Source organism: Myotis davidii, unplaced genomic scaffold, assembly GCF_000327345.1.
Source record: "Myotis davidii unplaced genomic scaffold, ASM32734v1 scaffold395, whole genome shotgun sequence".
Classification (NCBI taxonomy): Eukaryota; Metazoa; Chordata; class Mammalia; order Chiroptera; family Vespertilionidae; genus Myotis; species Myotis davidii.
The window spans coordinates 4,306,954-4,332,975 of NW_006287904.1; the positions used below are offsets into that span (position 1 = coordinate 4,306,954).

A 26,022-nucleotide genomic window follows, 5' to 3' on the forward strand; every position below is an offset into this window, starting at 1 on the left:
ATTCTGTTAAGAAGAACTTCCCCTCATTTGTTAGAGCTATTTGGTTATCCTGAAATACAGTTCATACTAGAAAGTAGGATAAATCTGAATTCTGTCCCTTTAATTATCATTTTGCAGTGTTCTAGTAATCTCCAATATGACATTTAATGACTTTTTTCTCCCTCTTTGTCTCTTCCTATTAATCAGTGATGGTCATTTCTCTCTCTCTGTTTTGTTAAAACATCCAAGAATATTTTTCCCATTGATTTTTAGAAAGTGAAAGGGAGTTGGGGGTTCGGGGAGAGAGACATTGATGTGAGAGAGATGCATTGATTGGTTGCCTCCTACACATGCCTCAACTGAGACCGGGGATCAAGCCTCCAACACAGATACATGCCCTTGATCAGGAATCAAACCAGCAACCCTTCAGTGTGTGGGCTGATGCTCTAATCACCGAGCCATGCAGGCCAGGGCTCATTTCTCTTTTTGATGTTCAAATTATTTCATCTGAGACCAAGGGAAGCCCCTTCAAGCTGGTGGTGTTATCCTTTTGACGCGGTTCCATTCGTCTTTGATGGCTTATTTGTTCCTGGCATGACAAGATATTCTAGGTTCTCTTTGTACTTTCCCAGTCCATTTCTCCAAGGAGCTCTGATTTCTTTTAGTAGGGAATGGTATTTAGAGACTGTAATCTGGATCGGGGGTCCTCATTACTACCGGGTGGTCATTGCTTTGGGTCTTTCCAGTGGACAGAGCTAGGAAATATGTATATTTAAAAGTAACCAGAATGGTGGTTGCCAGGAGCTGGGGAGAGGGGAGAATTTTAAGGGTAAAGGACACAGGGGATCAGTTTGGAAGGATAAAAATGGTGGTGATGGTCGCACAACAGTGTGAATGGTTAATTCACACTGAACTATATACTTAAAAACGGTTAAGTGATAAATTTTGTGTTATGTATATTTTACCACAATAAACAAATAAAATTCTCTTACAGCAGCAGCAAAAACCTAAAAATATTAGAACTTTTCACTGATATTTCCATTTTAAACCAATTTTAAGACTATAAGGATTCAGTGAATTTTTTACTTTTATATTTGTATATCTTTATTTTTATACTTCAAACTTAGGTCTGATTTGCTTCTGTAATAATAATTCTATTATGATAACCATACCTGGTTTGAGCTTTTCCACAGCACTGCTCCACTCTGGGACCTGGGCTTCTGAACTTCGGATTCTGAATCTTCTGTCTTCTCTTTTGTCACAGACTTTACTACCCAGTCTTGCTGGCCCCTCTGGGGAGGTGGTGAAATCCACAACAGGCGTGACACCCTCGTCTGCTTCTGGAAGTGGCGACAAAATCTATGCCTACCAGATGGTCCGCACTGACTCCCGGGAGCAGAAGCTCGATGCCTTTCTGCAGCCTGCGAGCACAGTCGGTCAGCCCCAGGCCGTTGTCCCGGAGGACAGCACAGGCACCTCCAGGGCCGGGCAGCAAGATGAGGAAATGCCGGAACTCCCAGCTCCCGACGGGGCTGCCAAGGGTCGGAGTTCAGAGGAGATCGCGACAAAGGGGACTTTGGAAACGTCAGAGAAGAGAGGGTCCCCCTCCAGCCTGGACAACCCAAGGTATGGCCCTTCTGGAAAAGTGCAACTTGCCTCCTTTGTTCTTAATAAAACTGCCTCTAACGTGGACTGTTCATGAACCACATGTTTCTTCTCTCCCCTCGGCCTCCGATGGGACAGTGCTGGGGCTTTGTCCACTGTCTGCCTTTGACTATGTCTTGAGAGTCACCCATCATAGTGGCCTTTGAATTGTCTTATATGTCCATGATCCCAAGCATTAGTTAACAGCATCAGGAAAAAAATCAGACTTACCCTTTATTTTTAGTAATGACTTTTGATAAGGCCTCACAGCAGCGGTGGCTAGAGAGAAGCCTAACATACCTGGAGGATTCTCTTTCATCCCCCTCAAACCCGCTTTCACTCCTTTCAGAGGAAACACACTTTCTCAGTTCAGGTTATGAGCCTCCCGGAAGCACGTGGCTGGTGGTGAGCGGGGGTAGAGAAGGCAGGACCAGGACTAATGACTGCCATTGCATTCTGAGCATTTCCAGTACAATCTGCAGCTTCTTGAAAGACATCATGCTGAAGTCTGTGAGGTGGATATTCATTGTTCGTGTTCAGGTACTGAACCTGGAGCTCAGGGTCATCTGCCCAGGGCCGCACATCCACTGGGTGGCCGAGCACCAAAGCTCTGGTACTAACTGGCCATTGGAACTTGGATAAGTTACTTAATTCCTGTTTGCTCATTTCTGAGTCAGTCTAGTGAGATGATGTCTAGGGGTTGTGTCCCCGGGAATAATGAAGGATGCTAACTTTTACTGAGCACCCACTATGTGCCAGATACTTTACATACATTATCTCATGTCATGCTCTTAACAGCCCTGCCAGGGAAGTATTACATTTCTGTTTATTAGTTGGGAAAGTAATACCACAAGCTGTTTAACCACAGCAAAGGAAATCTTTTAAAACCGGAAATCAGATTGTATTATCCTCTGCTGAAAAGCAGTGGCTTCCTGTTGCACTTGGGATAAAACCCCTGCCCTCCCTCTGGCCCACCACTTCCCTCTCCCGCGTGGTGTCTGGCCGCACTGATCTGGTGCCGACCTGAGCTCACAGAACTTCGCACCCCTGTGCTCTCACTGTTTCCTCGGCCAAGGAAGACTGGCTTCTTGTCAGTCAGATCTCAACTCACGTGTCGCCTCTTACCAGAGGCCGTCCTTGTCCATTTAATCTGAAGTCCTCTCACTCACTTCCCCACCATTCTATGATGTTCCCTTGTTTTCTTTTCTTCATAGCATTTGTTGCTACTTAAAATGATTTCTTTTCCATTGCTGTTTGACTCCCACTAGAAAGCAAGGATCGTGACGGCAGACCCCTTGTCGGCCTTGTTCATGGCTGAATGTAGTCGGTATTATAACAGTGCCTGATGGGGAGGTAAATGGAGCGCTGAACGGATGAGACTTGGGAATGGAGCGCTCACCTGTGGCTCTGCAGGGCCATGCTAGATTCCTGCCACGTGTAGGCCCGGGCTGGGCCCTGAGGGTTGGCAGAGAGGCAGCGGCGGAGAGCGGACTGGCCTTGCTGGCCTGCCGCCGGGATCCCTCCCAGAAGTGCAGAGCCAGCACAGAGAGGCTGCCCCCTTCTCCAAGACGCAGGACACCAGCTGGGCTGAAAAGAATAGTAGTGACCTGCCAGTTCCTTATCTCATTGCAGAAAGAGACATCGGGAAGGGTCTGATGTGGAAATGGTGGAAGATGAGTCCCGGAAGGAAATGACGGCAGCTTGCACCCCCCGGAGAAGGATCATTAACCTCACCAGTGTTCTGAGTCTCCGGGAAGAAATTAACGAGCGGGGACATGAGAGTACGTAAGTGCCACGTCTGTCGGGGTCTCAGAGGCCCGAACTGCTAACGTTTAGTTTTTGGAAATACAGGACATATTCGGGTGAGATGGCCACTGCAGTGTGCCGAGCAAACCTCTGCCCTCCCGCCTGGAAGGCACCAAGTTCCACTCCTGGGCGCACTGGCGTGCTGTTGCTGCAAGTGACGGGCTCTGAGGGTCCTGCCTTCACCTCCTGCCACTCCCACTTCTGTGTGACCTGAGACTCATGACCTAACCTTCTGTAAAGAGATTAATTGTACCCTCCAAGATAATTGTATTGATTAGAGATGAAATGTCAGTAAAACACTTGTTGCAGAGTAAGGAAGCAGTAGATATTTTTATATCCTGGAGACAAAGCCTCAGAAATAGCCTTCCAGAATGCCTGAGTGGACAGCTCCATTTTGGGCCCCATTACTTCAAAACTAACATTACGGTTTTAGGAAATAAAAGGGGGCTAGTCACCTCCCAGGGATGGACTGACCAGGGGTTGGGGTGTGTGACAGCGACTTGTCCCTCACCGCACTGACCCCACTTGGTGAGTCAGACAGTCATGCTCCAAGTGTGGACACCATTGCTCTGCCCTTGTGTCTACACGAGTGGGCGTGGCTTTTCCATTTTTCATCTGCAACAGATTTCTTGATTAAAATAGTTAAATTTCAACACTGCTATAAAATGTGTCTGCCACTATGATGACCGAAAGGAAATGGGTACCTTTTCCACTAATCCACAGTCTCCTGGAAGAGCTGTTCTGACTCTGGCCTCTGACATTTTCAGGTTTGAGTGAAGTCAGGATGGCCTCAATTTGCCTTTCTTATTTGCTCCCTCTTTTCTTAGCACTCGGGGCTTTTGTCTGCATGTGTCTCCAGTGCTGGGAGGGTAAGAACTTCCTGTGACTAAGGTCGTGCCAGTTGTGGAAGTAGCTGCCACTTGGCGTCTGGTTTTTGTTTCCATGAAGATTTGCTCTGGTTGCTCTTTGCCTGCTATTGGCTTCCCCGCTGGGAGCCCTTAAAACCACTTTAAATAATGTCAGAAAGGTGGGCTGTTACTTGATGTAGTTAGCAGTTTTCCTGCGGGTAATTTTAATGGACTCCCTCAGGTCTGGAATTTGCAGTTTTCTTTAAGGGTTTATATCTCTTGTGCAAAGCAGGCTATTTAAAGTTCAATTTCAATAAATTTCTGAATAGGTGCAAACTGTTTCCAGTGCAGGATAAAAATAATGTGCGTCGGGTTTGATGCAGTTTGGAGTCCATTGCTGAGGCTCAGATGATGAATTTGAATACTCTGAGACTGTGTATTCATACACATCATCTCATGTAAGTCTAGAAGAGTCTGGGGAGGGAAAGCCGGTTGACTTTGAGTTGAATGCTGTACAGGGGTTTCGAGGAAGCTCGGATTTGGTGAGCTATGGCCACTCCCCTTCATAGACCAACAGCCCGCTGCTCCCCCACGGAGCCGTGCCCCTGCCCGGGAGAGACACAGATCCGTTTCCCTGTGCCGACATCCCGGTTGCACTTGTTTGCGTGGTTATTTCAGCTGTGTATGGTCTGTGCAGGGATCGCGTCTGTTGAGCTCACTGCCTCATCCTTGGTGCCTGGCAGAGCCGGGCACGTGGACTCAGTAGGTGTTTGCCAAAGGAGTGAATGAATGACAGGAGCAGCCTGGGAGTGAAGCCTGACAGTTTTTATTCTGAAAGGATGTCCAAGTTGAACACACCGTCAGCCGACTCTCTGGTGTCTGGTGGATTTACCCATTTTTGGTGGCACATTTCTCAAATGAGGTAAATTTTTGGCCTCGTATCCAGTCCCATGTTCCCCAGAATTGGGCCCATCTCAGGTTAGTGATGCCTGAACTTATTTATTGCTGGTTCCATCATTTCAGTCTGTAAATTAATGAGGACAAGGAGTGTCCTAGGTTATTTGCTATCATTTGAATGTGAGCGCGTGCTTAACATCTTATCCACGATTTTCTTTTCTTTTCTTGGTCTTTGGTGAGCAGTTCTGGGTGTAGATGTACACACTCATATTGTCTGTCCCGGGGGAGTTTCACTGGTATGAAATCAGCTCAGCAGACACTCGTCAGGTATCTTCTCGGTACAGACTGTGCCATGCCAAGGCCTGAGGCAGGAAGGGAGCTGAATGAGCCACGAGCCCTGCCATGAGTGCTGTGGGACTGCTCACGAGAACTGGCGGCAGCGGGAGGAAGAGGGAGACGCTGTCGCAGTGCTAGGGCCCCTTCTGCAGAGCCCAGCTGGGGGCCGCTGGGAGGGCCACTGGGTGGGCTCAGAATGTGGCTGATGTCGGGGGCGGCTGCCGCTGGTGCACAGCCCTCAGGAGCTGGAGGACTGGCTCCCTTCCCTGGGTTTGGCTTCACTTGCTGCTCCAGGAAGCATGCTGAGACCAAGGCCTCCATTGTGAACTCAGATGTGTGTTTGGCTTGGAAGTGTAGAAGGATTTTGTCCCGTTTGGCTGCTGGCAGAATGGCAGGGACATGCCCACAGGCTTCTGTGCTCTGGAGGGTTTGGGGGAAGAATAAATGGAGGCCCTTCAGGTCCTGAGAAGAGGCTGTGAGGGGGTCCAAATGGCCTCATGGCACCCAGTAAGACGAGCCCTGCCTGTCTTGCTGGTGGATTTGTGCCCGGCGGAAAGCAGCCTGCAAGCCTCGGGCTGGGAGTAGGCGCCGCCTCCGCGGCCTGCGTGCTGGCCAGGGCCCCCGCGACAGATGTGGGAACTCTCTGCTGCCTCAGTGCGCCGCACGCGCTCTCCTCCAGTCCCTCATCAGTCAGGGTTATTTGATGTTCTCCAGCTTTTAAAATAATCATTTTCTGCCCACGCAGAACATCCTGCAGAGACACTGAGTTGCCAGTGGGAACAGAGGGGAACACTTATTCTAGAAATGAAGAAAACAAGCTTTTTTTTTTTAAAACGGGGGAGCAGGGAGTGTTGCAGGACTTGTATAACAATAGCTGTGGTGCCCAAGCTTTAAAAAAAGCAAGTAAAAACGTGATGTAAGGCTTACTGCTGTTTTCACACCCTTGCCCTCTGGGCTCCAACCCCCCCCCCCCCATATATTTAATGCAAAGTCATATTTATAAAATATAGGTAGGATCTACAGAAGAAAATAAATGAACACATGCTTAAAGAAACAGACCATTGCATCACTTTTGAAGCTATTATATCTTTGCTCCCTGTCCCATCCCTTGTCCTTCTCCCTTGGAGTAACCATGGCCCTAAATTTTATTATTCTTTTCTTTCTTTTTATTCTAGTTTTATCACCCACATTTGTAGCCCTAAAAAACCTACTTTTATAAGTTTTAAACTTTATATAAACACTTATACTGTATTTTAATGATAGAAATATATACACAGATGTTCCTAAAAGTTATCCATCTTGTTATGTATGCTGATTACTTTCTCTGTGTAATGGATTGCACTTCATGACTAAGCTGCATGTTTGTTCATTCATTAGAGGACTCCCATGGCCTTGCCTTTGCCTCTTACACCCCATCACCTTCCCACTCCTGAGAGGACCCAGAACTTGGCCCCCTGGTTGGGTAGCTCTGCTGCAGGGCATGTACTTAGGAGAGTTACTGCCGAGTCATAAAATGACAGTGTTTTCCAAAGGGGTCGGATGAATGTACAGTCCCACCAACAATGTGAAGAAGTTGCATTTGCTCCGCTTTTCCTCCAGTGTCTGATCTGGTATCTGACGGTGGTTTTTATTTACGTTCCCTTAGTTACTGATGAAGCTGAGTAAGTATATTTCCTCTTCTGTTAGGTGCCTGTCTGGTCTCTGACCCATTTTTCTGTTGGGTTTTTGGTCTTTTCTGATTTTAGGAGTCCTTTATGTATTCTAGGTAGTAATCAGATACATGGCAATATCTTCCCCCCGTTCAGGGCTCATCTGGTATTTTTTTCTTATGAACACTTCTTTTATGAACAGAAATTCATAATTTAATGTAGACAGATTTTATGAATTGTGCTTTACAGATTAGCTCTTTTATCTTAGTAGGAAATTATTCCTAATTCTGAGATAATTAAATATATACTCTCCTAAAATGCTTATACCTAAATCTCATTCCACCTGGAATTCATCTTTGGTATATGGCGTTAGATTCATGTGAACATCTGATGTTCCCTAATACATTGTTATTGTCAATGTGTTTGCATTTAGCAAATACTATTTGCTCATAATTCTTTCTCTCTGATCTTTCAGAGTCTGCCCTAAGCACATCCTTCAGTGGGGCCTTTGGCAAACGGAGTTTTGCTTTGTCTAATTCATTCTTCTTTTGAAAAGGTTGTTTGTGGTTTTTTTTTTTGCTTGGTTTAAAATTCAAGATTATAAATTATTTTTTTAGTGCATTGAAGGTGTTATTCTATCATGTTTTTGGCTTCTAGTGTTGTTGAAAATTCAGCTATCAGTCCTTTAAAATATTTTATTACTTTCTGGATAATCCCTCTTTTGTCGCTGAGTGCTCTTAGAATCTTTCTCAACATCTCTGTGCCAGGTGTGGATTTTGTTGGGCCTTGTGGAGCTGAGACTTGGTATCTTGCATCACTTCTGTTTCTACCTCTTTGTCTCTCTGTGCTGGATTCTAGAGAATGTCTTTAAATCGACTTTCTAGTTAATTACCTTGCCAACTTTGTCTAATCTGTTCTTAATTCTGTCTTGATTTTTAATTTCAGTTATTTTTCATTTTTAGAAATTTTATTTAGTTCTTTTGGAAATCTCCTTGATCCTTTTGATATCCCTGCTTCTTCTGTTCTAATAACCTCTTTATTGAACATACTTATTTTATCTTCTTTGCTGGTATTTTCAGTCTCTGAAACCTTTGCAGGCAGGATTCTGTGATTTCTTCTGGATTCTAATTCTTTGAGTTTTGTAACTCCTGAGTGCTAGTTCCTGGTACTTTATCTGTGAGGAACTATTTGAAGCCTGGATTGGAGATGGATTTCCCCCAGAGAAATTTGCATTTGATTCTATCAGGGACCTGGAAGAAGTCAGCCCTGGAATCTCTTTAAACTAAAATCTGCACGAAAGGTTTTCCCATAACCTGCTTTGTGTGACTCCTGGCTGCAAGGCATGTGAGGACCAGCTTGTGGTTATAAATTCTTGGGGATGTAACTTTTTCTTTACTCCCAACACCAAGGCTTGAGGCAGTGGGCACCTTTGCTTACTGCCCTTGGAGGGGGCAGGAGTGGACATGGGACATACTGGTACTTGTCTTTCACATGCGGGTGCAGCCTTTGGGGTCTCAGCCTCACGTGTTGGGGAAGTGATCTCCTTTAGGCTCCCATTTCAAACTCTTCCTAGGCATCTGTCCTCCTTTCTCCACACCTCAGAGTCTGCAGAAAAGAGAGCTCATGACTCCTGAGGACACTCTGGTGTCTTTGAATGAAGTGGCCTTGGGGCTCTCCACTTCTCTGCTTCCTGCTGTCTCAGATTGTGATCTTTGATTATTCCTGAATCCTTTGGCAGTTCCGTGTTGCATCCTGAAAGATTAGTTGTTATTAGTTTTATTCCTTGTTTGTGTTCGTTTTCAGCAAGAGATTCAGTTCGGGCATCTTGACTTATCTGTCTGTAGTTCGGGCTTGGTGCTTTGGACCGCAGCAGTGTTGGTGGGATGGCACCACTTACCTGTGTTTTGTTTTCCAGCACTGCAGGAGATGCTGCACAACCACTCCTTTGTGGGCTGTGTGAATCCACAGTGGGCCTTGGCACAGCACCAGACCAAGTTATACCTTCTCAACACCACCAAACTGAGGTACGTCAGTGAGCAGTGAAAGAGCAGAGCTACTAGCAGAAAGGTCCTGGAGGCGCAGGTACAAAAGGTCGGGGAGAGCAGCAGCCTGACAGTTGGAAAGGCCCAGGCTTTGAAGTCGGGCAGACCTGGCTTCAAATGCAGGCTCAGCCATTTACCACTGATGTGACAGGGGGCAAGTTTCTTTCCAAAACTTCGTCTCAGACGTCCCATCTGTAAATTGGAATGAACTTGCAGAGGTTTGTGTATAAGAACGACATGAGAAACCCGGTGTTTGGTAGCACTCTGAATGTTGGCTGCTGTGACCCAGGTGTTGAAGGCAGTGCTGGAAGAGAATTCTGGCACCTGCTGTGATGGAGGCTGTAAACGAAAGCAGACCAGATGGCTCCATTCTTCCAGCTTTGGTAACGTAGCGAAGGCTACAGTGACCACCAGACAAGCCAGGGGGTTGAGCACAGAGGGGGTGATCCCAGCAGAGCCATTTGCTCAGTGCATAGCCAGCAACATCTATATGGATTGCTTCCAGGGACCTTAATGGATGAGCTCCTGTTGAGTCTAGAACCGTTTAAATGTGTTGTCCTGTCGGTAGTACAGATGGGAGGGTGCTGCCATCTTCTCTGCCAGGCATCACTTGTCCACTGTGGGGCTCTTTCCCACCAAGCCGCGGTGGTCTCACAGTGCTGCTTGGCTCTGTGCGTGGGGCGGCCACTGTATGTTGCTTGGAGTTGCCACGTGAGATCTGATGCCCTTAACCTAGAACGCGCCCCAATCCAGAGCTCACTGTGGGCCACATTCCTCCTTGATATTGGAACTCATTCCTCTTGGGCATGGAAGCCCTCGGGTGCAGCGCTCTTCAGCTTGTCTTTGCTGGGAGAAGCTTGCTGGGCTTGTCCGGAGGCCTGGCTCTTATAATTTCTTGGGGATTTTACTCCCCTTGTTTGTTCTTCTCCAGCATATCTAAGTGCATGATTCCCAATCTCAGATCACACTTGTGCTCAGGGTCTTTCATTTCAGATACAAACCAGGGTGTCAGAAACCTCTGGCAGCGCCAGGCGGGTGGGGACAGCATGGGTGATCGAAGCCAGACTTGGTCTTAGTGTTTGGACCTGTGCGTGGAGGCCAGCCGGCCAGCTGGCCGGCCAAAGCCCTGGCCACAACACACGTTGGAATCCCAGCTCTGGAGGAAAAGGAGACCTTGGTAGATGGTTTAAAAGGCTCCCCAGCAAGGCAGAACCACCTGTGTCCCAGCCAGGTTTCAAGGGCTGGTTCTCCTTTTGTCCCCACTGCTTGGCTCTCAAGCATGGATTCAGCTTTTCCTTAAAGTCAATTCATTTTTATTTTCAGTGAAGAACTGTTCTACCAGATACTCATATATGATTTTGCCAATTTTGGTGTCCTGAGGTTATCGGTAAGTTTTTTTTCCTGCTTCTCATTCCTGAAATTTCAACAACTGCTCATTTCTGAAAATACCTTTACCCTAATATCTTATTTGTTTTTTTAAAAATATATTTCATTGAGTTTTTGCAGAGGGGGAAGGAGATAGAGAGTTAGAAACATCGATGAGAGAGAAACATCGACCAGCCGCCTCCTGCACACTCCCCACTGGGGATGTGCCCGCAACCAAGGTACATGCCCTTGACCGGAATCGAACCCGGGACCTCTCAGTCGCAGGCCGACGCTCTATCCACTGAGCCAAACCGGTTTCAGCCCTAATATCTTATTTGTAATGTGGTAAATTTTTCTAAATATGCTTAGAAGAGTTTCTGTATTGTACAATTTGCATATGGCGGTATCTTTAATGATAATACAGGTTTATACAAAAACAGCCATTTGGTAGCCAACTTAAACAAATGTTTATTATAGAAATTAATATACCTACTTAAGAAAATTTGGAGATAAAAATAGAAGTAAACATTCTCTAAAGCCTATGACCTAAACACAACCCCAAATGACAATTTTAGTCCATTTTTTTCAGGACGTTTTCATTGCCTAATTTTAGACTTAAAATCATGCTACATATCTATGTAGTTTCATATCTTCTTTCTACGTGTGACATACTCTAAAAAGAACACACAACTTTCTAGAATTTTTATTGGGATCGTGTTGAATCTATGGGTCAAATTGGGGGAGAAATCTTTTGTTATATTTATCCCTTAGTATTTCACATCTTTTGATGCTATTGTAAATGGCATTTTTAAGAAATTCCAATTGTTTTTTGCTATATATAGCAAAGGAACTTGTTCACGTAAGTCTTTTAATTTATTGGCATGAAGTTGTTCATATTTTTTATTCTTTTTCAACTTTATTGATCTCGAAGAACTTACTTTTGGTTTCATTGACTTTTCTCTATTTTTCTGATTTTTATTTCATGGACATTTGTTCTGATCTTTATTTAATGAGATAATCTTTAATGAGATCTTTTATGGCCCAATATATGGCCTATGTTAGTAAATGTTCCATGTTCATTTGGAAAGAAGTTGTATTATTGAGTAGAATGTTCCTTATAAAGGGCATGTACATCAAGTTAATGGTGATGCTCAAATCTTTTGTATGGTGGCTTTGTCTTCTTGTTCTGCCATTTATTGAGAAAGGGGTATTGAAACCTCTAACTATAATTGTGAATTTGTCTATTTCTTTTTGTAGTTCTGTTAGTTTTATCCTGTATATTTTAAAGCTATTATTGAATGTATAAACATTTAGGATTGTTAGGTCCTTTTGATTGAGTCCTCTATTATGTAAAAATAAGAGCAGTGTACTGTGGGTTTATAACATGTAAGAGGAAAATGTATGACCACAGTAACATCAGAAAGGGAGAAATGGAGGAAAATTGAGGCATTTTATTTTTAACAGATTTGTCTTCCTAATTAGGTGATTGACCTGAAATGTCATTTGATTTAACTAATTCACCCTCCCCATAGCTTCAGTTATGGGTAAGGCAGTAGAAAGAAACAATCTACCTAGTGATTTGCTAGAAATATGGAAGTGGTGTCCTTAAAGCTACACAGAGGGAAAGTGCCTCCTCGCCGCTTCACCCCACCCACCTGCTCAGGAGGCTGTCTGTGTCACATCTCTGTTGAAATGGCCATTGAGGAGGAGGAAGAGGTTTTATTGTTGTTTTCTTGGGAATGAGTGTTAGATTTGTGGGTTCTCACCTCCTGTGGTGATGATGGTTTTGTGGGAATGCAGGCTTCATTTGGATGTGCTAAACACTTGCTCCTTCCTAGGAGCCAGCCCCGCTCTTTGACCTCGCCATGCTCGCGTTAGACAGTCCCGAGAGTGGCTGGACAGAGGAAGACGGTCCCAAAGAAGGACTTGCCGAATACATTGTTGAGTTCCTGAAAAGGAAGACCGAGATGCTAGCAGACTACTTCTCTTTGGAAATTGACGAGGTGCGTATGGCTGTATTTACGCCTCTGTCGTATTCTTCAGACAAGAGTCAAGTTTTGTAGTTGGTCCAAAGTCAGGATGAGACTCGGCATTTGCATTTCTAGGTTAGACAAGTTTCTTCATTCACTCGTGGCCATTCCTGTCCCAGGGTGAAGGCCCTGACAGGAGGGAGGCTGAGTCCAGTCCCTGCAGGCCAGTGACCCAGCACCTGCTCTCCGTTTCTTCCTCTTACCCCGTAGTCTTTGGGACTCTATTTCTTGATAGGCTCCTTGGTTGGTCCAAAGAAAAGGGTGTTCTGCTACATGTCAGGATAGAAAGCTCTCTTGTGTTTAGAGCTCCTGACCCCTGTGCCCCGCCCAGTTAAGCACATGGTCACCAGAATCCCAGGTGTGAGGACAGACCTGGAGGAAGCTCTGGGGGGAAATGGAATGTTTAAATTACACTGTAATTGCATTCTTTCTTTCCCCCTGTCCTGCCCTTTTTTTCTTCAAGCAGGAAGGGAACCTGATTGGATTACCCCTTCTGATCGATAACTATGTGCCCCCGTTAGAGGGTCTGCCGATCTTCATTCTTCGACTAGCCACTGAGGCAAGTGATTGAGCCAGATCTAAAGTAGGTGGGCACGTGAGTGTGTGCTGGGGGAGAGGGCACAGGCCCACCTGCATTCGGAATGCTGAAGATGAAAAGGGTGAAGTAGCTAAAGGCCCTCCTCTCCTCCTCACCTACCCCAGCAGTATTCAGCAGTTCCAGTTTACGGCTTTAATGTGTAAAAAGTCACATTCATTTTAAAGTCATCGGTGATCTCCATTTAACAGTGAAATGTGTTTAAAGCACATACTGATGTTGAGGTATTGAATTCTCTCTGGACCAGGTGAACTGGGACGAGGAAAAGGAATGTTTTGAAAGCCTCAGTAAAGAATGTGCTATGTTTTACTCCATCCGGAAGCAGTATATATCCGAGGAGTCGACCCTCTCAGGCCAGCAGGTACTGTGGTGCTGCTGCTGGCAGCCCAGGACTGGGATGGGCCCTCACACCACCTTTCGGAGAGGAAAGTTGCTCATCTCTAAATTCCTAGGATTTCATTGCACATAAGGGCACAATGGTCAGCTTTTATTCGTGAATTTTATTCTCTTCTGCTGGCCTAGAAGGTACCTCCAGAGTGATCTCACTGTGAAATATAAAGTCACAGTCAACACAGTGAGAGATGGGAGGTTGAGTTAGATTGTCCCGGGCAAGTGGGTCCATATCACTCATTGTTAGCAGCTTCTGGACCAGCCTCCCAGTCTCTTTTAGCTTTTGCCTTACTCTACATCTGACCGCTGCTTTGCCAGGAAAGCAAGGCTGTACTGAGGTCAGGTGCCCCGCTCTTCTTACAGAAGGTCAGCTTAATAGAAAAATGGCTGAGGTGCCTCACGTTTCTGTGTCACTTTTTCCAGTCAGGTGACAATGCTTTTCAGTCAGCAACTATTTCGGAGAGGTTGGATGGGTGAGGGCAGTGGGGTTGAAATGGTCTAAGAATCAAGGGTAGGGCAGCAGCTTTACATGGTACATGACCATCCTCGGTGACTACTTAGTCATCCTCAGGTGAAGCCACACACGTTTCATAGGGAGGAAACCAAGGGACAGTTGGCATGCTCAGTTCTGAGCCGATAGGTGTTGAGTAGCGATTCAGTCCTGTTGCCAAAGCCCCTAGGGAATAAATATCTCATTGCAGAGGAGGTGGTAAGGTAGCACCCTTACCGAACTGTGCTGAGTAGCTCATTGGATTGGAAAAATGTACTTCGGTGAAGGATGGATGAGAAAACATTTCCCTTTACATGAAATAGCTACGGCTCAGTAGGAGAGGGGGGAGGGAGCAAAATAATCCCCATTATATTTCATTTCACTCTGTGGAGCTTCTAGGAAAACAGGGCTACATGAAGACCCCCAAATTGGGTGGTGAATTAGAAACTTACTTTCTACTCTTGCTGCCCAAACACCATAGTCAGGATTGGACACTATGTTAGATCCTGCCACAGTAACACACTCCCCCGAATGGAAACAGAGGTTCCCGGGGAGAAAGCCTCATGAGGGCCTGGCTTCACTTCCCCTATTTCCTCAGGTTCAGACCGATAGGATCTGAGAGGCTGGCATACATGTTTCACGAGCATCAGGTAACAGCCATTATACAGGAACAAGACTGCTGGTCCGGTGCATGTCAGCTAGGAAGCCAGAATGTACCGGGATGCAAACGGGGAGACGTGACACCTAATGTCTTTTCCAGATTGAAGCACCTGGCTCCACTCCAAACCCCTGGAAGTGGACTGTGGAACACGTTATCTATAAAGCCTTCCGCTCACACCTCCTGCCTCCCAAGCATTTCACAGAAGATGGGAATGTCCTGCAGCTCGCTAACCTGCCTGATCTGTACAAAGTCTTTGAGAGGTGTTAAATACGGTCACTTACGGACACGGGGTGTGCTGTTCTTCCTCTGTACCCTGATGCGGTAGGTCCTAAGGTTGAAGACTCACATTTGCCTTCTAGATAGTAGCACTCCTTATGCTTGGTGACTCGACTATAAATAAATTGTCAGATGTGTCCTAAGATTTCTTATTTAATTTCATCACACTTTAAAGTTTTTCTATGTTGATTTTCACCTAGTATATACCTGGTAGTGTTAATCTCAAAAGCAATTTGAAAGCCCCCTGGACATCTAAGAATTCTAAAGAGGCCTTGAAGATTTCATAGATAATGCTTTGATTTGATTCTTTATAATATCCGGTGATAGATAATTACGTTAGTTCAGGTGCCTTTATTTTTTTATTTTATTTTATTTTTTAATATATCAGAGAGGAAGGGAGAGGGATAGAGAGCTAGAAACATCAGTGAGAGAGAAACATCGATCAGCTGCCCCCTGCACACCTCCCACTGGGGATGTGCCCGCAACCAAGGTACATGCCCTGAACCGGAATCGAACCTGGGACCTTTCAGTCCGCAGGCCGATGCTCTATCCACTGAGCCAAACCAGTCAGGTGCCTTTTAAAAAGGTCCTAAATATATAAAAGGCTCTGATGACACAGTCTATTGAGAAAGCTGAATTGATAATCTATTAGTACCTTCAATAACCAAAGAATAATTGATTCTTAATTTTAAAAAAGCTTGAGAGGAAAAAGTACTCCTTATCCAGTCTATAACTGGTATGAATTCTTAAGGAAGCCCACTTTGTTAATGGCTAGGACTACTACCAGCTTGAGATGATTAAAGTTCTAGGTATTCTCGTTTGAAGGATGATGTAAAAATACAAACTATAAGTGCATTAAAATAAGCTACTTTAATATTAACCTGCATGAATAGAAATGTGCAGTTCCCATGGGGAAGAAGAATGCCTCTATTTCTAAGGTAAAATCCGTATTACAAGAGTCAAAAAAGTAAGTTGTTAGAAAGAACAGAAAATGATCTTACGAAGAAGTGGAGCCATTCCATGTGGAAAAGATGGACGAGACAGATCAAGTTTAATGCATGGAACTTCCATAAAGTAGACCCCAGCATCTCAGAAGTGAGAGTCCATGAGCCTGGGAGGCACACAGGCTGAGTGGCCATGGTGAAGTGGAAGAGCTAGACCACACAGACTGTTTCCAAGGCCACAAGAGCTGGGCCTTGTCTGTTGGTTCCAGCTGTGGGATTCTCAGATACATCTGCTTTTGAGAACACCCCTCCCCAACTAGGAAATCCTCTCAGTTCAGGAGACTGGTTTCCATATTTTAAAAATAAAGGGCTGCCCTAACTGGTTTGGCTCAGTGGGCAGAGCGTCAGCCTGTGGACTCAAGGGTCCCAGGTTCGATTCTGGTCAAGGGCATGTACCTTGGTTGTGGGCACATCCCCAGTAGGGAGTGTGCAGGAGGCAGCTGATCAATGTTTCTCTCCAATCGATGTTTCTAACTCTCTATCCTTCTCCCTTCTTCTCTGTAAAAAATCAATAAAATATATTAAAAAAAAATAAAGGGCTAAACAATAATGTATTCACATCTGAGTACCCTTTATTATCTAGTTTCAGGTCTGATTTGATTCTCATGTGGCCTGGATTCATTAGACTTTCCCCAATACTTTTTGTGTAAACACACTGAAGATGCAATAACCATTCCCATAAAACCACCTTGGTTCTGAGAGCAAAAGAGAATCACAAGTTCTATAAAATGGCTGCACTTGATGATAGAAACCTCTTGATCTGGGTGACTTAAAAATGAAACTGGCCCTAACTGGTTTGGCTCAGGGGATAGAGCATCGGCCTATGGACTGAAAGGTCCCGGGTTCGATTCCAGTCAAGGGCATGTGCCTTGGTTGCGGGCACATCCCCAGTGGGAGGTGTGCAGGAGGCAGCTGATCGATGTTTCTCTCTCATCAATGTTTCTGGCTCTCTATCCCTCTCCCTTCCTCTCTGTAAAAAATCAATAAAATATATTTTTTAAAAAAATGAAACTGAAGTTCTTTTAAAAAGACAAAGTTCTACATTCCAGAACTTTCCTTAGGAAGGAGAGGAAAGAGGGGCAAGATAAGGCACGGTTGCCATGATTTGTTTTAAAGGCTCCTCTAACAAAATGAATGTGTCAGTAGCCAATTGTCGTCAGCCAAAGGGTGTGTTTAATAGACTCTCCAGGCAGATGTCCCACCTGCCTGTCCCCCCACCCCCCAAACTGAGTTTGTCTGAGGTTTCATTTCACCAAGGAGCAGCAGATGAAATACCTTAAAAGATACAGCACAGTTGATGTTGAAGACTAAGGACCCTACTCTTACTTTAAGAGTATTAGCCCTTGGCTTTCCCTGCCCCATGCAATAAAGCAAGTTTTATATACACTCCCCATATCTTTTTCTAACATTTTCTTATATAAATTTAAATATTTTACAAAAAAGGCTTTTTTTTCTCCAAACATATAAATTTTAGTGAAATATATATTGCCCGCCTGTGAACTTGTTTTTTCACTAAAATATAAATGCTATCTGACATGAGGGTACATGTCTTTGACCACTGGAGATCACTGAAGTCTGAATTGCACTGTGGAGAAGGCACTTGTGTTTTCTCTGAGGTCTCCGGCAGGTAGCTCAGTGAGCACTCAGAATCGCTGTCCTCCAACGCCCGGGCCAAGGCCTGCGAGTGCCCAGTCACTGAGGCAGCTGGGGGCAAATGGTGAGTAAACTTGATGCTAAAATTACGGAAATAAAAAACCAAAATAAAAATAGCATGGACCAGTTCTTAGTCTAGAATTAAACTACAAACAAAATCCAAAGTGTTCATTCATGAAGATTCAAACCTATTTCATTCTCTCATAAATTATAAAATACAAAGGTGGCTATATTAACGACAAAACTCAAACAGCACTGAGGGGGGTTTGTCAGTGGGCAGAAGTCCGTGCCTCTGGGTGGCCCGAGCTCCCAGGTGGGCGGGGGCCTCCCTACTGCTGGGCCAGGAGAGCTGTCCTGTTGGCCTTCATCTTCTCCAGCCGCTTGGCCAGGTGGCTGTTGGTCATCTCCACTTCCTCAATCTTGTCCAGTGCGGTTCGTAACTAGAGGCAGGGAGAACTTGGTCACTTCAGAGTCAGAAACAAAACCAAGTGCCACCTTATTTTCAACTTTCCGGGACGTGGACGCGCTGCTGACTGATGGGCTCGCATAGGATCCCACAGCCTAATTTTTTTTTTCAATCAGCCACTTGTAACAGTGATAAGAGTATTAGTCATAGACAGGATCTACAGAAGTTGGAGAAATAGACCTGATCTAAAAAATAAAAAGTCTCCCTTTTCTTATGTAACTGAACAAAACATAAAATGGCAGTCACTGTGTGGGTCAAACACCAACAGAAAAGAGTAAGTGACTCCACTGCTGTTTCCTTCAGATTGGACCCAGGATTAAATTCCTTATGCAACAAAGAATTTACTTCCCAAGGATATTTTCCTTTTAGGAATGTTTTCCGGAAAGCATGTTAGAACAAGTACCTCTCGTTGTAGCTTCCTTTTTTCTGCTTTCAGTTCATCTTCCACTTTCTCGGCATTCTCAGCAGTCGGCAGCAGTTCTATATCTCAGCACCTGTCCCTCAAGCCGGCTAATCTGTAAATATGAGAACACAGCCTCTGGAACTGAGCACTGGGAGCCATCACTTTTTTTGCAGCCAAGATGGAAATACAATGTTATTAAAACTCTAAGTAATCTAACACTAACAAGTCCCCTTAGGGTGAGTCATAGGTCCTCTCAGAGCCCAACTGCTATTTATAAATAAAGAAATGTCCCCAAAGGATTACAGCTGTAGAGTCATTATAAGCCAATTTCCCATGTTAAGTTTTATGATGACCATAGTGTTTAAGTGCCAAAGTAACATCACAGAAGGAGACTCACTGAATGGAAAAGTTTTTGGACATTTTGAAATGTGCAATAAAGCATTTTGTTATAAACTATGATCTCTCTGAATTCTCATGAAATATCTACAACTAGAATTGCAGCTACAGTTTTCTATATTTTTACAGGAAACAGAAGGCGGATGTGCCTTGCCAGATGTTCTCTGCTGGCTTTCCCACTTTAATATAGAGCTTTTCTAGAGATCCAAGTGTAATGGCCGCCCAAAGGCATGCATGGATTAGCCATTTAGATGCAGGAGGCAGATGCGTTTTAAGGGAATTTAAATCACTTGGCACCATTAGAAGTACTTACACTTTGCTCCAAGGTGGTTATATCCTGTTCTGCTTTTGAAAGCTTAAACTTGTATTCACTAATTTGTCTATTAGCATCTCCTAGAACAGAAGAGAAAAATCAGTCACCTCTGAGGGAAGGTGTGACCCACCAGGCAATGACTCCCTCTGAAGCACAAGAGAGGGCCGTGTGGTCTAAAAAGACAAAACAAATGGACACAGGGCAACCATGGCACCTCCGGCAACCCAGCCCCTGGAACTGTGGACACTACAGAAGCTCTAGCACTTGTGTTACAACCTTATCCCTCAGATCAGGAGTTAGAGGAAAATTCACTCTTTGCCCCATAATGTGTGTAGGTAGAGCGTTGAGCAAGGAGCCCTGTCAGCCAGCTTCTCTGCAGTCCTATGGCTCAGGGAGCCTCGGTGCTCACAGACTAGGCCCTCCATTTTCCCAGACCCCAGTCCTGCACCTTCCCACCGCTGTCCTTCTGCTCCCCCATACCTCTAATGCCCCTTGCTCCTCACCCCCGACTTAAGTCTTAACTGACGTCCAAGGTTATGCTCAATTTTCACCTCCTGCATGACTCTCTTAAAATAACCTTAACTTCTCTTGTTGCATTTTGCCTGCGTTCTTTTATAATAGTTACCATGCTTGCTTAACATTTATTTGTAAGGAGAGAGGCCCTGTCTAGCCTTCTTGAATCTACCTCTGTATCTAGCTAAATGCTTTGCACAGTGGATGCTTAATAAATATTTGCTGAAACAAATGCTTTTCCATACATATGATAATGTGGTATGGGTAGAGCTATATAAATCAATAGCTATACATTTGACCTAAGAAGTCATTTAATAAGTTTATAAATGACGGGGGAGAAAAAAATCCCTCCAACAAGTCAAATTTAATAAAAATAGCCCTCTGAAATGATTACAGGGTAAGAATTATAAGGCTTACAGGAGAAAACCAAATATAATCTACCTAACTCAAGAACTTCTGTGCTGTTCCACATAGCTAAGGTTATAAATAACTTCCTATATATCCTCAATGCAAACAGCCGTTCTAAGTAGACCGTTACTGTCACCTTAAAAGTAAGGGGGTCATAAAACTCTCTCCCCAAAAGCCACCCTTGGGAGTCAGAGCCCTATTCTGGGCTCTAAAACAGAAGCTTCACAATCTAGTTCTCTAATTCAGCAACTTGTTATCAAAATGTGCTGCTTCCTTCTCACTCTCCAAACCACCCATTCCTTCCTGTTTTCCAAAGTCTAACTTTGTTGTCTCAGCCATTTCATCTGTGTTTTGAAATTCCATTCCACAACACCATGCTTTACAGCCAAGGCAGTGTCCAGACCCAAGAGTCACAGGGTCCTTTTCCTGGTTTTCTGGTGCAAGGGTGCTGCCTGCTTTTGTCTCTTCCAGCCAAGCCCAGCTGCCCATCCTTCTCAGCTCACCTTCATGTATAGCTGCAGGTGGTACTTCTCCCCACCTTCCGCAGATACCGGTGGCCGCCTACCCACACTAGGACGCATTCACACGTAAGTCTAGCACATTCCCCCTCAGGATGATTCCTTTTGATTTTGCTGCTTTAGGCCAATCTCTTCCAAATCTCTTCCAGTCGCCTCTCTAAGACTGGTGACAATCATTATAGTGGTTTAGCTCATCATCACAGCCTCCTAATCAATCAGCCTACCTCTTGTCACATCCCAGTCGTCACCTACTCTCCATGCCAAAACGACATTTCAGGAACAAAATATTCACCAGGAAGTATCACAAGGGTTGTAACTGATATCCAATAAAGGATATATCCCTAACCTCAAAGGTTGGTATTAACAGTATTAATAAGCCTTAATCCAAGAACTCTTTTCTATTTGGCCTAATTCAGAATATTTAGGTGAAAAAGCCATGGATTAACCAATATTTTAAAATAAGTTCTCAGAAATGCTATTTGAATAGGAAAAAGAAATATCTCCCTGCTGGTGATTTATACAGTATCTACATAAGAACAGCTTCTGAACATTCCCTACCATGGGAATGACTCTGACTACAGTAGGCATTTATAATAATATAGGGTCAAGAGTAGAAAGGGAGAAAAACTGGAGTAGGTAAATGGAGTAGGTTTACATTGTGGCCTTGCTTTAAATTCCATCTAATAAAAATTAGAGTTAACAAGAAAACAGAAAATTCTGGAACTACTCAATATTAGTGTGAGTTAGTTCCAATATATCCCTCTAATTATTCCAAGATGAATTCCACAATATTAGGTAGGGTGCTGCTTGGGAGCTTCAAGCTGATGAAGGTATGGAAGAGGACAGTGTCAGGATGTCACTATTTGCAAAATGCTCCTACAAATCACTCTGCCTAGAAGGGAAGTGCTTTCATCATCCTGAAGCTCGCAGGTGAGCAGAAGCTTCTGTTCGGCCCCATTACTGCCCTGAGTGCTCTTCTGGAAACCTGCGGACGAACCAATCTGTACGAGCTCCTCTTGAGAAATGTGAATTACATGACACTGGCAGCCAGTTTACAATCCCGCTTCTAGGACACAGCCCAGGCCGACGGCACTTACTCTGCATTTCGATGAACTGCAAGTCCGAGCCGTTCTGCAGCCCGGCCAGGTCACCAGCCGCCGTGCCGTCGCCCCTGGAGCACTTCTGCCGCTCCTCCTCTAACTGCAGCTTCAGTTTTCTAACCTGCAGGAAAACCATGGGCTCGTCAGCAAAATCCAGTTGTCAAAGGAGGCAGATCCTCGTCAGCCACAAACATCATTCAGGAGCAATTTCCTTGAGTGCCCACCAAGGGGACACACTACTAACGGTGCTAGGAGAAGCTGTGAGCAAACATTGAAAGGGGCGAGCACCAGAACCAGCACCCATAAAAAGAGCTCTATTTTAGTATTTGTGTAGGGTTTTGGGACATCACTTTTCAGTATTATTTGTTTTATTCAAAATGGAAATTCTATGGGCAGTTAGATATTTTTCTTTTGTTTTAGAGTTAGGTTAAAAATTCTTAGAAAATTTTCTATATACAGAAATACATTAATAAAGGATTAGCTTATTCATAATAGCCAAAACTAAAAATAATCCAAATGCCCATCAACAGGAGGATAAACAAATTGTGGTACATCTACACAAGGGAATGTGGTACATCTAAACTCAGCCAAAAAAGGGCAAGTACAATTGACAGGCAACAATATGGCTGAATCTCAAAATAAGTGTATGAAAGTGTATTCCAATTATATAAAACTCCAGAAAGAGCAAACTCATCTAGAGTGACAGAAAGCAGATCAGTGGTTGCCTGGAAAGGGGGAGGGAAGAGGGTGCAGGAAGGAAGGTTTACCAAGGGTACAGGAACTTTGACACATTATGAATACTGTCACCCCCCAAGTTCATCTGTTGAAATCCTCAGAATATGATCTCATTTGGAAATAGAGCCATTGCAGATGCACGGAGTTAAGCTGAGATGAGTTCATACTGCAACAGGGAGGAACCCTAAGCCAATATGGCTGATGTCTTATAAAAAGAATTCCAGATGAAGAGAGACACATTCAGAGGGAAGACGATGTGACGACAGAGAATGCCATCTATAAGCCAAGGAATGCCAAAGATGACCAGCAAACCCCAGGAGCCAGAAGAGAAGCAGGGGGCAGATGGCCCTTCCAGGCCTCAGGAGGAACCAACGCAGAGCTAATCCCATGTTAGCCTCTCATCTCCAGATCTGTGAGACAATGCATTTCCATTGTTCTAACCACCCAGTTTGTGGCAGTTTGTTATGACAGCCCTAGGAAAATAATACAGGTATGCACATTTGTATACTTTATGTGCAGCCTATTCTACACCAATTATACCTTAGTAAAGCTGAAGTTTTAAAATTTGCAAAATAAAGAAACTAAAAAATAAAATTAAAAGGGACTCTGGGTTGGAGAAAAAAAGCAAGGCTCAGCAGAGAAAGGAGTGCCACGTATGGAAAACAAGGAGATCAAGGGAACAGAAATGTATTGGATTCTGAGGCTTCCGGACCACACTCAGGCTCCACAATGCAGACAGCTGGGCCGTACCCTGTGGCAGAAGACGGAGGCTCTCTGAGCTCTGACTAGCCTAAAATGAAAGACCGACCTTTCCATACTGCAGGCTCCCAACCAAACACCCCGCCACATCAATCTTCACAAAACTTGGGCAAGCCTCACCCATTACCTCAGAGCTGCCCATCAGCTTTCTGGTTCCCCACTTTTACACTGAAGACCAAATAAACATGCTAAGAGCATCTGAAGGAAACAAACTGCAGACAGCAGAAAACCAACCAACCAGTCGGTCGGTATCCTCCGAGATTAGTGAAAATATCTGCGTCCTTGAAATGACTGCAGAAATAGAAACTCAACAAAAGTATTAGAAGATAAAGTTGAGAAACTTTTAAAAAATAAAGCAAGAACCAAAAAGAGAGGTGGAAAAACAGGAGAGAAACAAGAAGTCAGAGCATCAGTGCCCGAGTCTGTCTCCCTCCTTCGGAAACCAGTCATGTTTCCCCAAATGCCTACAACTCTTACCATCACACAAGCACAATTCAGAGCAGTCTACCCACCCCCACACACAAGGGGAGGTACCTCTGGGACAAAGGGACAAAGCCTCCCATGTCTCTTTGTCCTTCAAGAGTCAAGGTGAATCTGCATGCTCAGTTCCAGGTGGCCTTGCCACTGTGTCCTCAACGCCATCAGCAGGGGTCAAGGGGAAGCCAGAGCACCAGGAACAAGTTCGCCACTCCCCTAACGGGGAAAGGGCGGGCGAGCGCTGCACTGGGACTAAATTCATGCTTCCCAGACACCTCTGCCCTTGCAACACACACAGGGTCACCACTATCTGCCTTGAATGAACCAAGACTAATCTCAATATTCCCAACACTCTGTTTATGTCCATCTCAAAAAGGGTCATACTTCTCCTACACTCTTCCCCCAAAGGCTCTGTACAGCTCTTTCTGTCTTCACCTCCTAATCTTTCCCAAAGCCTGAAACTCTTCCATTGTGCCTCTGGATTACCATTCTATTATCAGCAATGCCTCCTGGTCCTCCATCTCTGCTCTGAGCACTCCCTTTACCCCAGTGCTCTAATAGGATCCTGCTTCCTCTGCAGCCCTAAGTACTCCCACAGCCCTGTACTTCTCCCACAGCCCTCCCATTGCTGGGCCTGAGAATGGAATGGGTGTCCTCTTATTTTTTTTGCTGTTGCCAACCTTTTCTCCCTCTAACCTCCCTAAAACTCCTAATCTTATCTCTTCCAATTAAACTCACTACCCCTCATCATTGCCATCATCCTACTCTTTCTTCACTGTTTTAGCTCCTGTCTCGCACTCCCTCAAAACTATTCCTGTCTTAATTCTTGGCAGTTTCAAAATACATCTAAGTAATGGATTTCTCCTACAACTGATCTCAGTTTCCGGAACACCTCCTCTCTAAGGATCTTGGCATCTGTCCCTTCTTGCCCTCAGCCACTCACTCCCACTGTCATGTACTATAGCTCACCATTTAGATCGGCGGTCACCAACCGGTGGTCTACAGACCACTGGTGGTACGTGAGGTCCGAAAGGCTGGCAACCGCTGATTTAGATAACTGCAATCTCTACATACATCTAATCCACGTATCTCCTCTCTAACCGCTACTCCAAATCTTTCCAGCTCATTCTCTCGGGACCCCAACTCCATAAATCATCGGATCCCACTGGCACTGTAATCCATTGCTCCCATTTCTTTCCAGTGTGCCTTGATCTTCCTGGATGTCCTCTCAAACCTCCTTACTCAGTTTAATTTCTAGGTCCATCACCACTCTGTTGCACACAGCCTTGCCTCCTCTGCCTATTACACTCATCTGATAAAAGCTAACTGCCTACTCCATGTCTGCACCAATAAAGCTTAATGTGGCTGGAGAAACACAATAAATGCATTCACACAAATCTCTAATATAACACATAATTTGCTATCTATATATATAAAAGCCTAAGCAACCGCCCAACCGGCCGACCAGCCAATAGCTATAACGCGCACTGACCACCAGGGGGAGAAGCTCAACGCAGGAGCTGCTGAGCTGTGGTCACTTGGCAGCTGAGGTTCATGGGTGACACACCCAGAACCAGAAAGGAGGGAGCTCGATTCCGGGGTGTGTCATCTGAGAACTGCCCTCTTGTAATCCAGGACCCCTTGGGGAATATCAGAGAGCCAGTTTTGACCTGATCCCTGCAGGACAGGCCACTGGACCCCACCGGTGCATGAGTCCGTGCACCAGGCCTCTAGTTAATTATATTTCTTGTTTATTGCTTGGTCTCCTACCACTAGAATGTTTGATCCACTGAGGCAGTAATTTTTTTTTTAAACTAATTTGTTCATTGAAATATCTCAAGTGCCTAGAATAGTGCCTACTAAATAATGGACTTAACCTATCGTTGGAAAGTCTATAGCTAAGTTAGTAATAAACATATAGAAAAGCAAGTGAAAGGAAAAGAACAATATTTGCTTTGGGGGAAATGAAGAGCTGTGGAAGAGATGAGAGGCAGTCCTAGATGCTACAAGGCTCCACTGTGAGGAGTATTGACAGAGTCTAATAACATAAAAGGACTGGAAGGACACTGTTCCCTTATTAGGTGGACGTGGGGATGGGAGGTATACATGTGTTGTACGAACAGGGGATGAAAGAAAGCTAAATGCTCACCTTCCACAGATGGATGGCAATAGAAAATGCCAAAAACAGAACAATCGAGAAGCAATATAAGCATGTTATATACAAATAAACAAGAATGGTATACACCAAAGAACCAAGTAAAAGCATCAA

General features: G+C 44.7%; 2 protein-coding genes across 2 annotated transcripts in view; one reads left to right on the forward strand and one right to left on the reverse strand.

Annotated features, from left to right (window-relative positions):
* Positions 1-15,151, forward strand: part of MLH1 (mutL homolog 1) — a 32,742-nt gene extending 17,591 nt beyond the window's left edge. Inside the window, 8 exon segments of the mRNA XM_006759622.2 lie at positions 1,244-1,605; positions 3,256-3,404; positions 9,075-9,183; positions 10,525-10,588; positions 12,405-12,569; positions 13,063-13,155; positions 13,439-13,552; positions 14,832-15,151. Of these exon segments, the coding sequence (XP_006759685.1) occupies positions 1,244-1,605; positions 3,256-3,404; positions 9,075-9,183; positions 10,525-10,588; positions 12,405-12,569; positions 13,063-13,155; positions 13,439-13,552; positions 14,832-14,999 (1,224 nt within the window). The 3' untranslated portion in view covers positions 15,000-15,151.
* Positions 15,152-17,162: 2,011 nt separating this feature from the next.
* The window catches only part of LRRFIP2 (leucine rich repeat (in FLII) interacting protein 2), a 96,862-nt gene continuing 88,002 nt past the window's right edge, over positions 17,163-26,022 (reverse strand). Inside the window, 5 exon segments of the mRNA XM_015561271.1 lie at positions 17,163-18,105; positions 18,535-18,597; positions 18,599-18,646; positions 19,244-19,323; positions 21,780-21,903. Coding sequence (XP_015416757.1) covers positions 17,995-18,105; positions 18,535-18,597; positions 18,599-18,646; positions 19,244-19,323; positions 21,780-21,903 — 426 coding nt within the window. The 3' untranslated portion in view covers positions 17,163-17,994.